The 12,390-nt window shown below is 35.8% G+C and overlaps 1 protein-coding gene across 3 annotated transcripts in view; it reads left to right on the top strand.

Annotated features, from left to right (window-relative positions):
* adam19a (ADAM metallopeptidase domain 19a) overlaps positions 1–4,992 on the top strand; it is a 77,648-nt gene extending 72,656 nt beyond the window's left edge. For all 3 annotated transcript variants that reach the window (XM_042728338.1, XM_042728337.1, XM_042728336.1), the window contains one exon: positions 4,084–4,992. In XM_042728338.1, the coding sequence (XP_042584272.1) occupies positions 4,084–4,135 (52 nt within the window). In that variant the 3' untranslated portion in view covers positions 4,136–4,992. The remainder of the gene's footprint in view (positions 1–4,083) is intronic.
* The last annotated feature ends 7,398 nt before the right edge of the window (positions 4,993–12,390 follow it).

Genomic DNA, 12,390 nt, shown 5'->3' with positions numbered 1-12,390 from the left:
CACATCCATGTGATGAGCCCCCATAATCAAACATACAACACTAATTTGATTTAAATCAGATAAAACACTTAGGCCCTGTTTACACCTGGTATTACGATGTGTTTTGGTCGATCGGATCAGAAGTAGACAAGGGAGACACATTCTCATTTACACCTGCTGTTTTAATCCATCCCTTTTAGTCCGCTTTAAATCACTGTCGTGATTTTGAGGGGAGGGTGTTTGGGTGAGTGCATGTATTGGCTTTTTCTGATTTTATGTTATAATATTGCAAAATAAGCTTACACAATTTACAGACCAAACTGATATTCTGATCATATTTTTGTTCCAACTACATTTTACCAATTCCAAACCACATCAGTTTTAATAACTACTATTAATTTTGTATTTAATTGTTTATAAGTGATATATAATTGTCCATGAAGGCTGGAAGTTAATACAAAAAATAAAAAACTCATGTTCAGGTGTGCGTAGTTATAAAAAAGGTTTTCTTGTACAGATAAAATGAGCCAACAAAGAGATTAAACTCTTTAATGCCCATGAGAAGGATGCAATACTAAATAAAAAAAAAAAAAAACAAATTTAAAACAAAACAAACAGACAGCGAAATGCTCATTGGGTCAGCACAGTCAGAAAAAACAAGCAGGGAAGAAAAGACACATGGCAACTGTAAAAGAATTAAGGTGAAGAATTAGGTGTGAAACCATCAGGAACCGTTTAGTCTCCAGTTCAACCATTTTCCAAAACTGCTGCCTACCTGGAGTCTCTTAAAGGTGTCAGATTCTCAGATTTTACAGACTTTTAAGGATATCTGTCTATAAAGCCTATAAAAATCAGTATTCATGTACATCATTTTACAAAACTTCAACATGTTATTCTTATTAAGTGAGGGTCATTTTTAGGATTTTTTACCCAAGCAAAGTCTCTTAGAACCTGACACCTTTAACTTCTGGAGACTCAGGTTGCAGTTTTGGAAAATGGTGGAAGTGGAGACTGAATTGTTCCTGATGGTTTCACATCAAATTCTTCACCTTAATTCTTAATTCTTCTGCAGTTACCATGTGTCTTTTCTTCTTCACTGGTGTTTTCTGATCCAGTGAGCTTTTTGCAGTCCAGGAGGTAGTCTTTTGTGGCTGTTTTGACCACATGAGCGTTCACATTATGAGAGTAATGTGTTTTCGACTACCTCTGGAAGTGGTTGAAAATGGACAAGCTCAAAACATTTCATACTCCATTTATGCCTGTATTTTAGCATTGTCTACTTGTGATCAGATTGACCAAATCTCATCTTAATACCAGGTGTTCTTTTTTAAGAAAACAAGCCGTTAGTAAATGAAACAAGTGCAATTCTAAAATTGGCAAGTTTTTTTTTTCCAAGGATAGAATTAGAATAAAGAGTGCTAGAGTTAGTGGGTCAAATAAATATTGGAAGAGATGTGTTTTTAGCCGATTCTTGAAGATGGCTAAGGACTCAGCTGCTCGGATTGAGTTGGGCAGGTCCAGGAGGGAACATTTAATTTAAACGTCTGTGAAAGTGATTTTGTGCCTATTTGGGATGACACAATAATGCACCGTTCACTTGCAGAATGCAAGCTTCTAGAGGGCACATAAGTCTGAAGACTATTTACATCCTACAAACTGGTCAGTGGAAGAGACTGAAATGTTAAAGTGCCCCTATTATGGATTTTTGAAAATTAGTGTGTAACACGGCAGCTTTAAATGAATGAAAACATCCTGGCAAGTTTTAAATCTAAAAGTGCACGGTGTATAGAGTTATTGTCTCTCGACAGAAAAAGTCGACTCTGAATCATTGAAACGAGTAGTTTTTAAAACAATCCCAAGCCGTTTCATATTGACGTCAACATGAAACATTAGCATACTGCCTGCCCACTTGTTGGTCTTTTCGCGTTGGTCAAATAGCGATAAAATTGCGGTACACAAAGCAGCACTGCGCTCACAAATGCTGCTTTATCAGGCATTACAGGCTCATGATGAAATGAAAATGAGAACAACCGTCCAATCACAGCAGATCAGCATAACGCAAAGGAGGAGTTTGGAAAAATGAATCGTTAAACAACTCGTTTGGGAGTAGTTGAGCAAATAGGTAAAAATAAATGCATATTAAAAGACAATGAAAGTGTTCTTTGACCTTGCATGCATGTCAACTTGTTGTTGGGGACTCCCATAACCAAAATATGAAATTTCCATTACCTATAATAGGAGCACTTTAATTTAATTGCAATGTTTACAGTTAATGTAAACAGAATTTTAGAATCTAAAATCAGATTGGATTGATTTGGATTAACAAAATTAGTGAATGTAAACATACCTATTGTCTTGGCATCATGTTTACCAAGTTTAATGACAATCACACAAATCCCCAAGGAGGAGTATTTAGAAGTTCACTGCATGCCCTTGTCACAAAATCCAAAATGGCTGACTTCCTGTTGGGTGGAGCTAATGAATGTCAGGGTTAAAGTTGTCCAGGTTGGTGACAACAGTATGTATTATGTACTGATATTTTTTAGAATTTTCTGAATTGTCTTTTCCACTCACTATTTGTGGCTTATTCTCCCACCAAAATATGTAAATTGTGAAATCATTAGCTGATTAGCATACTAACTGTAGCAGTTGACTGAACAGTTACTCCCCAATAAGAAAGCCAGTCCTAATGAGTGAGAGTCTGTCTGCTCTAATTATTTGATGCTTTGTTTTTCTTTGCCAGACCAAACGGATCAGAGGCAATGTTAGATACAAATAAGCATGCCAAACAGTGGGTGGTGAAGCGTGAGGTTTGGATATTTTTTGGGATTCTTTTCACCTCACCACCTATTCTTGAATGCAGTAAATATAGGATTGAATTTTTACAACACATCAAACATTTGGACTGGGTTTTGCTCATTCATATAGATGTTTTTCCTGAACGCGGAAGTCACGCCTGACTCTGAACTGGAAGGATGCTTTGCATTTCAGGTCTCCAGTGTTTCTAGTCAAATGAGCGTATATTCCGAGCTGATAATCCAATGTTAAACCTATTAAAATTTATTTAAAAAGCACATGGCTCCATAGCGCCATCACTTTACAGTGTCGCAATGACTGTCATTTGTCAGTGCCTCACTCCTCAAAGTTTAATGCGTGTATAGATGACACGAAGCTGCTGACGTTAACAGATGGGCACTTTTTGAATGGGTTCCTATGGAGACCAGAAAAGAAGAGCATCCAATCAGAAGTTAGAATTCGTAATGGTGGCACTCATCGTTAACTCAGGAAAAAGGTCTATACAGTAGTAGGTTTCCTGGGGAATTACACATGCCCCAGTGGAATCTTGTATGAAGTGAATTTTTCTTCAATCTTCACACCAATGCTAGTCCGCTATCAGTTCTCAAATGCAGCCGTCTAGCACTTACTTTAAGAAATAACTGCACCTACATACTGTACATCCAGGCCTCATTTCTGCTTGTCTCCAGCACTACATGCTCCTCCAATCTAAGAACAACCGAATCACAGCTTGTGAAGATAAATCTGTCCATAGCTTCCCAGTGGCGGCAGCAGCTTAGTATTATGTTGTGATAAAAAGACACATTCATTTTCAACACATAACAGTGAGACTCAGAGGAATCGACTGTATATGCTGAAAACTGCATTTCATTTTGACAGGCTCAGCAGGATATCATGTTTATATTGTGCTTTTTCACACAAAAAGAAAGGTATAAGCGGTTCATTTGAAGTGATGGTCAACCTTGGAAAAACATTCATTTAACAGTAAAGTCTTTAAATTGAAGGATCTTGTGAGATCTTTCTGCTTTTAAAACAGTTTTAACCCTGCAAAACCTGACGGATAAACTAATAGTCAGAAATCTTTTTATTTTTATTTTTTTTTACATCTTATATAATATGAATATAGGAAGAAAATGGAACTCACACACTTTAGGAGGAACTCAAGGTTGATGTTTTATATGACCAGCAGAAAGTAAGACAAATTTCTGATATTTCTGTAAATCAGTGAGATTGTTATAACAGTACAGCAGACAACTTGCTTAAAAGTTCTAGTGTATATCTAACCAATACTTTATTTTTTTCTTTCAGACCTGTTTCAGGACCCAAACCACTCATAGTTCCATCTGCTTTCCGAAAATGACGCTTGCAGGATTCATTTTTAAAGACTGCAGCCAGCCTATTTGCACTAAATAAAGACCCTTGGCGACTGGTACTATAGTGAGCTGTCTCACAAGGGATGGAAGAGCATGGTGCTAGGGCCCTGGATGAGGCCTCGCAAACCGGCGCCCAAATACAGCCGGACACAGCAGAGATGACGCGGTTTCGCATGAAAACATGCAGACTGAGAACGTTTCGGATGGACCATCACATTGCCAAAACCTTGACTTTTTATCACCTTGCAATTTTTTGTACTTAATCGTTGTTGCGTTTTAGTGTTATGCCTCCGTCTTGTTTACATTTTTTGTTTGACTATCATCTATTTGTCAAGTGCCAAAGATGTTGTTTCGTTTAGGCCTCGATTGTTGAATTTGTTGTACTGTGCTGTATGTGATTTTGCGTTTGGTACATAAAATATGTTATACCTTTTTAGTAAAGACACCATGTTGTTGTGGTTGTCCTCACTTTATGGCAGACTTTACATCAGGTCTAATTCTTCACATCAGGTTAAAATCAGAGATTTGCAGTGAACAGTGAATTCTATATGAGAATAATGGTTGTAAAAAGGAATAATGTTGTAATTAAAAAAAAAAACGGAAGATTAAGTGTGTAATTTCTGTGCAAAATTGATGCAAAAACAATGACAAATAAGTTATCTAAATAGTTGTGGTATTTTAAAATTGTTTATAATTTTAAACTGGTTTCCTGAACAAAGACTAGGACTAGGTTTAGTCTTACGTTAGACTACTATGAAAACCTGTCACTAAAGACTAATTTAGTATTTAGATTTAGACCATAAACGTGTCTTTTTGTTCAAATTTTGAAACTGGCTTATTAAAAGAAATAAATAAAAAAAATAAGTTAGCCCAATCTCATGGCAATTTGTACATATTTTACGAGGTGGCTAATTCAGACGACCTCACTTTTACGATTTTGTACGAATTCTGTGAGTGGTAGGTTTAGGGGTGGACAGTCGTACAAATTCCTACGAATTTGCCATCTCGTATGATTTTTCACAAATCATACAAATTTGTATGAATACGTACAAATTCGTGTGATTTGTGAAAACATTTACATATTTTAGGAGGTGGTGAATTCGTAGGAGCTGCCTCATAAAACATACAAATTAGTAATTAAAATTGCATTTGAAAAGTGATAATGTCTCGAATGACCTACTTGTGTATCTCACCAATCAATGCATTCTCTTAAACTCAGCATAACTTGTATGGAATCATTATCATTTTACATTTTTGTAAATCATGAAGTCTTAGTCAACCTTTATTGCTGAAGTACAGCAAATCTGTTTTGTAGTCATACCAATTTGATGATTTGAAATGCATATTTCCCTATATTTATAACAGAAATTAATGTAGAATGTATGATTTTAATGACAGAAGAAACCATTTATAATGTCCCACGACTGGCGGAAACATCTTGTTCGGTCCTACAGCAGAGAGTTTGGCCTTGAAAAGCATATTTAAAATTTCTTTCTAAACCAGAGTATATCTAATAACTGAGTTTCAGCACACTAGCCTGTGAGGTTTTGAGCTCTATATTAAGATGTTCAAGTGAAGCGCTGCTGGATTGTAGTACCACATGACCCCACCTGCATGAAACGGTGGCTCTCTGCAACTGGATCTCAAACCCTAGAGAGGCTTCTGTTTGATTTGCAGCTCATTACACACAGTGAGACCTGCCTCACCCCCTCATATGGACCGATAAAGCTCCACTGACAGATGCGGCTGGTACATTTTAGGGCAGGGAGGAACTGAAACTCTGCTGTCAGCAGAAACACTCATCGCTCTAAATTGACGAGCAGCCTTTCCGCTTCAATTTTGTTGTTGTTACTTGAAATGAATCCTGCTCAGTGTCGTGGCCATATTCAGTCTGCTGAGCAGGCACTTCTCACGCTGTGCTCGTGTACATTGCATTGTATTCGTTTTAATTAAATTTAGTTTCTCACTCTCCTACATGCCCTGAGTCCATCCCTCTCATGTCTATGGGATATGGTGTGTGATTAATTATGTAGGAAAAGGTAAAGGAGCTGTTAAGTCAGGAGAGGAAATCAAGCAATGTAGTAGAAAATAGGACTGAATCACCCACCTATTCCCTCTTTAATAAAACAGGACACTAAAAATGCTTGTGCAGTCGGTGTGATTTAATGTTAATGTTAAAAAAAATAAGAATACAAAGACATTTACATTGAATGACACTTTCAATGAACAGGGTACATAATACAATGGTTAAAACCTAATCTGTGTTCTTTTATTTTTTAGCTAAAAATCAATTAAAATATTTGTAACTGAACTTAAATTATATATATATATATATATATATATATATAGTATATATATATATATTCTTTCTTTATCACAATATGATTCAATAATTTAACATTAGTTTATGTATTAGCAATATGTCGATATTGCTACAGTATCAATATATAATTGCTACTCTATTTAAATGTTTGTATTCATTATATATATTTTATGTATTATTTATTTATTCTTGGTTATTCTTTAGTATTTAGTACATTAGGAAATAAAAATAAAACTACTCATTGTAAGTTCACATTAGCTCAGGTCCATTAAATAATAGTAACAGATACAACTTTTGATAATGTATCAAATGCATTAGTATGTTGAAAACATTAACTATGATTAATAAATGCTTTAGTAGTATTTCTCATAGTTTATGTTAACTAAAGTAGTGCCACTTATGATAATTTTCTGATTTTAGTCACTAGATTTTTTAGATGTAGTCTAAGGTCAAGACCTCTGATGTGGAACAGACCAATATTACCTTTTTTTTTACCATTTAATTACATTTAATTTAACTTAATTTAGTATATCGAACACATCGAATAGTTTTCTTGGCCAGAACACAGAAAGTGGACTGATTTTAATGACAGATTAACCATTTATAATGTCCCACGACTGGCGGAAACATCTTGTTCGGTCCTACAGCAGAGAGTTTGGCCTTGAAAAGCATATTTAAAATTTCTTTCTAAACCAGAGTATATCTAATAACTGAGTTTCAGCACACTAGCCTGTGAGGTTTTGAGCTCTATATTAAGATGTTCAAGTGAAGCGCTGCTGGATTGTAGTACCACATGACCCCACCTGCATGAAACGGTGGCTCTCTGCAACTGGATCTCAAACCCTAGAGAGGCTTCTGTTTGATTTGCAGCTCATTACACACAGTGAGACCTGCCTCACCCCCTCATATATGGACCGATAAAGCTCCACTGACAGATGCGGCTGGTACATTTTAGGGCAGGGAGGAACTGAAACTCTGCTGTCAGCAGAAACACTCATCGCTCTAAATTGACGAGCAGCCTTTCCGCTTCAATTTTTGTTGTTACTTGAAATGAATCCTGCTCAGTGTCGTGGCCATATTCAGTCTGCTGAGCAGGCACTTCTCACGCTGTGCTCGTGTACATTGCATTGTATTCGTTTTAATTAAATTTAGTTTCTCACTCTCCTACATGCCCTGAGTCCATCCCTCTCATGTCTATGGGATATGGTGTGTGATTAATTATGTAGGAAAAGGTAAAGAAGCTGTTAAGTCAGGAGAGGAAATCAAGCAATATAGTAGAAAAATAGGACTGAATCACCCACCTATTCCCTCTTTAATAAAACAGGACACTAAAAATGCTTGTGCAGTCGGTGATAATACTTAATGTTAATGTTAAAAAAAATAAGAATACAAAGACATTTACATTGAATGACACTTTCAATGAACAGGGTACATAATACAATGGTTAAAACCTAATCTGTGTTCTTTTATTTTTTAGCTAAAAATCAATTAAAATATTTGTAACTGAACTTAAATTTATATATATATATATATATATATATATATATATATATTATATATATATCTTTCTTTATCACAATATGATTCAATAATTTAACATTAGTTTATGTATTAGCAATATGTCGATATTGCTACAGTATCAATATATAATTGCTACTCTATTTAAATGTTTGTATTCATTATATATATTTTATGTATTATTTATTTATTCTTGGTTATTCTTTAGTATTTAGTACATTAGGAAATAAAAATAAAACTACTCATTGTAAGTTCACATTAGCTCAGGTCCATTAAATAATAGTAACAGATACAACTTTTGATAATGTATCAAATGCATTAGTATGTTGAAAACATTAACTATGATTAATAAATGCTTTAGTAGTATTTCTCATAGTTATGTTAACTAAAGTAGTGCCACTTATGATAATTTTCTGATTTTAGTCACTAGATTTTTTAGATGTAGTCTAAGGTCAAGACCTCTGATGTGGAACAGACCAATATTACCTTTTTTTACCATTTAATTACATTTAATTTAACTTAATTTAGTATATCGAACACATCGAATAGTTCTTGCCAGAACACAGAAAGTGGACTGTTTTTGCAGACTATAATTCTCAGGATCTTCAAAACTTTGATGACCGAACAGATGCAGCAGTCCAGCACAGATAAGCACCTGCCCAAAGAAATTAAACAGCATTAAACTGGATTCTGCTCCACTTTATAGCATATCCCACAAAGCCACACGCACAAACGGATGAACAAGAAAATTAGGAGAGGTTACAGCCTCTTACATTGAGCCATATGCTCTGAAACATGTCCATGATAATGTGACTAGATCACTGGTGAGTCAATAGCACTGGAGGCCAGAGTCTGTTCTTTAACTTCATAAGACAAGGGCAGAATGAAACAGAACTGAGTAAGAAGTAATTCAATAGAGCGTAATCCAATTGTGTCGAGCACAGAACAATGGGACAAAGCGTAATTGAAACGTAATGTTAGGGAGTAGCATTCAATTCAGCAGAACAGAACATGATACAAGAATGTAGAACAAATTACAAGCTAGAAATGTCACTGCATATCGGGTCAGACATGAGATCGAGTGCGTCGCTGCTTATAAATTGAAACAGCAGAAGCTCCTCAGCGGCCAGCAAACAGGGCACTTAACTCTGATTTTAATTACATTTGTTGGGGGGAAACCATCAATAGTATTGAGGCATCAGAGCACAATTTATGTTTCACTATTGATTCCGTGTGACTGCTGTTCTTTGATTCTGCCGACTGCCTGCAAAAACTAAACCTCCCATTACAACAACATCAAGGTCACATCAGGCAACATGGCTGTGAAAGTGAGCCGATCTTGGTCTGGTCTGAGCTGATGCTGGTCAGGTGAGTCTAGGAGTATTGCACCCGACATTAAAGATGCACTTTGAAGAAAGTGCTTACATTAATAATTAATGCAGGCCGCCTGTAATCAATGTGGTATGTCTACCACAGTACAGCTCAGCTTTTGGACTCAGCAGAGCTCTGATTGAGGCTGAATGTAAAAAAGCATGTGATTGAGCCTGTCAGCCTTTTTAACTCACGGCTACATTATATCCAGTGGCGTAGATTGTGGAATTTCCAACAATTTTCCACTGTTGTTACTGCTATTGCTTTGGTGCCAAATGTGAATTTGTGTGCTTTTGAAAGCCAAAGCAGAACGTAAGTGACAGTTTGTCGTTTTAGAAATGTAAAAATCTCTCACTCAAAAGCTGAAGAGTGGCAGAACTGAACTGATCTCAATAGCTGCTGTTTTCTCACCCAAACTCTGAATCAAACATTTAATTCTTTGGATAGCAGCTCAGATATGTCTCAGATTCATCTCCCCCCCGAGTGTCACCAAAAAAGGTACTTACTAAGATTCCTCTTCCAGCCTGCTGGGTAACTCTTTCTTCTTCAGCTGTTTTCATGACAGAGGTAAGAATATGTTATCAACTTCTGTGGCTTATACAGGTGCGCTGAAAGTTCAAATAGGGTACAATGGGGCTAAAAACCATCCTTATTTTGTTTGTCATATGCAGCTAATTTGTGTAAATAGGCAAAATAATACTCTTTCTATTAAAGCTGATGTAAGAATAAATACAATCAAGAGTCTCAAATCTCACACTTCAGACACTACAGTGCAGATCTAATTTGCAACATTTTCACATGCAAATATTTTGAGTGGATTTAAGTACATACTTGTTCAAAATGGTGTATCGGTTGTCTTTCATATAATCATCTCTGGCATTTCAGAACCTCTTAACTAAGTGTTTTATAAGGCCTTTTTAGTATGCTTTCCTAAAATGGACACCTGGAAGCTGTAATGTTAGGCATATGTCAACACATTCAACAAAACTGACAAACAATCAAGTATTTTCTCAGCATATCTATTTATTAATGAACAAAGTTTATTACCTCTGGTCATAAAGCTTTTAGTCTCATTGCACCCTACATTTATTAAGATGCCATTTCCTTTTAAGAAACCAAGTATAACAGCATTGGAAAGTCCATTTGGCGTAATACAGTACAAAGTATTTAAAAAAAAAACACTATTCAGCACCCATTTTTGAATTAGGCAACATACAATATTTGGTGAAAATGAATCATCATTAAAGCTAAACAAGTGAAATACCACTCACAAGTGAAACGTAAATGTTAATAGATATGTTATCATCTCATGGAGAGCGAGGAGAAAACTTCTGTAAGATATTTCAGAAACAAAGTGACACTTTGGTTGTCAAATTCTGAACACTTATCAATTTATTATTATTATGTAATTTATTTTTTGTTACCTTGTCTGTTTTTGCATTTTAAATTTTGTGGAAAGCTATAGAAATGCAAAGTATTTACAGGCCTATGACATAGTAAAAAATCTGTCTTCTCTATGCAGTCAATAAGAATATCAATAAACAGCCGGTTTATGCATTCACTGAACCAGCTTTTTTTCCTGAGCAACAGCGGTAGAAACGTTCAATAGCTTTTTCTAGACTTTAGATATGTCTATACAGAGAATGACCTTCTAAAACTCTACCCTGAGAAAAACTCACTTAAGTAAATTGTGACAACTAGCCCCGGTAGTCTTCCCCATAGTGCAGATTTAGTGATCTCCTACAGAGTAAATTAGCTGCTTTCCACAGTTTGATTACCACTGTAAAAATAGCACAGAAAATCAAGGATCTGTAGGTTGGTATTCATGCTCTTACTCACAGTCCCTTGAAGATAGTTAATAGGCATAATGTTCATTTAGATCAGTGCATCTCAGCTAGTGGGCTGAAGGTCTGACAGGTTTGAGGATAGCAGGGAAGAAAAAAAGGCTATATGCAAATAATATGCAACTAATCACATACATACAGAGTTGTGATAACAAAAACATCTTTAAAAAGGGATGAAAATCTATACATTTGTTGTTGATGACAAAGCCTGACATCTTAATAGCATATACACTGTCACTTGTCAGAAACAGCCAAAATTAGTCAGATGCTAGCCTTTTGTTGGATGTTAACAGTATCTTCCTGAAAACAGAACACTGTGTACTAAAAGCTAAACCTCATCCCAGCTGTGATGTAATGCTAATGGAAAGATATGATGCTGCGGGTTGTTTTGCTGTTTCAGGGTCTGAATGGTGTGCAGAAACTGAGAGACCAATCAATTATCAAACTATACTAAGAAATTCAACATCAGAAGTGAGACCGAATGAGTCATGAATCATGGTAGTTACACAAAACATAATGACTCAAATACAAGAAATTCAGTGTTTCAGAGTCACGCCAGAATCCAGACCGCTTCCCACTGAAGTCCTGTGGACTGAGCTGCTGAATCACGCTATTTAAGCAATTTAGGTTTTTAGGCTTTGTTTAATATAATGAGCCAGATAATCAACTCACTTTATTCCCAACTGTGTAAGGTGGAGATTCATTTTCTCACATTTTTATTCCAGTCACTGGTTTGAAATAAAACAAAGAGGTTGAAAGGTTGTTTCAGCTTTTTAGTAACACTCTTAATAAACCACTTTTTAATTCACAACAAATTAAACAGATCATTTGACACACAGCTACTGCTAAATAAAGGTGCAGTGGCAGAGCTATAGGGAGCCACATTGTTTGTCCGACACTCCAAATCTGCACAAAATGTCACAATCGGAGCCCAAGAGCTGTTGTAAGCTTATCATAGGTTTACTGCCACCTTTGCCGCTCCGCAAGAGTAATTACCTGTGAAAAACCAATTAAATTTGCATTGTAATAAAGCTGAGATTACAAACGTAATTAATTTTCAATTATGAGGAAGCACCAACAAAATGACGACACAAGAACGGCCAACTACCTCAGTAACGAGGCTCATTTAGGGAACGTCTTGCATCATGTATCATATATTCTGCATAAATATGCAACAGACAAGAAG

This window comes from Cyprinus carpio, chromosome B7 (genome assembly GCF_018340385.1).
Source record: "Cyprinus carpio isolate SPL01 chromosome B7, ASM1834038v1, whole genome shotgun sequence".
NCBI classification, from domain to species: Eukaryota; Metazoa; Chordata; class Actinopteri; order Cypriniformes; family Cyprinidae; genus Cyprinus; species Cyprinus carpio.
This window is presented reverse-complemented; position numbering and strand designations above follow the sequence as displayed.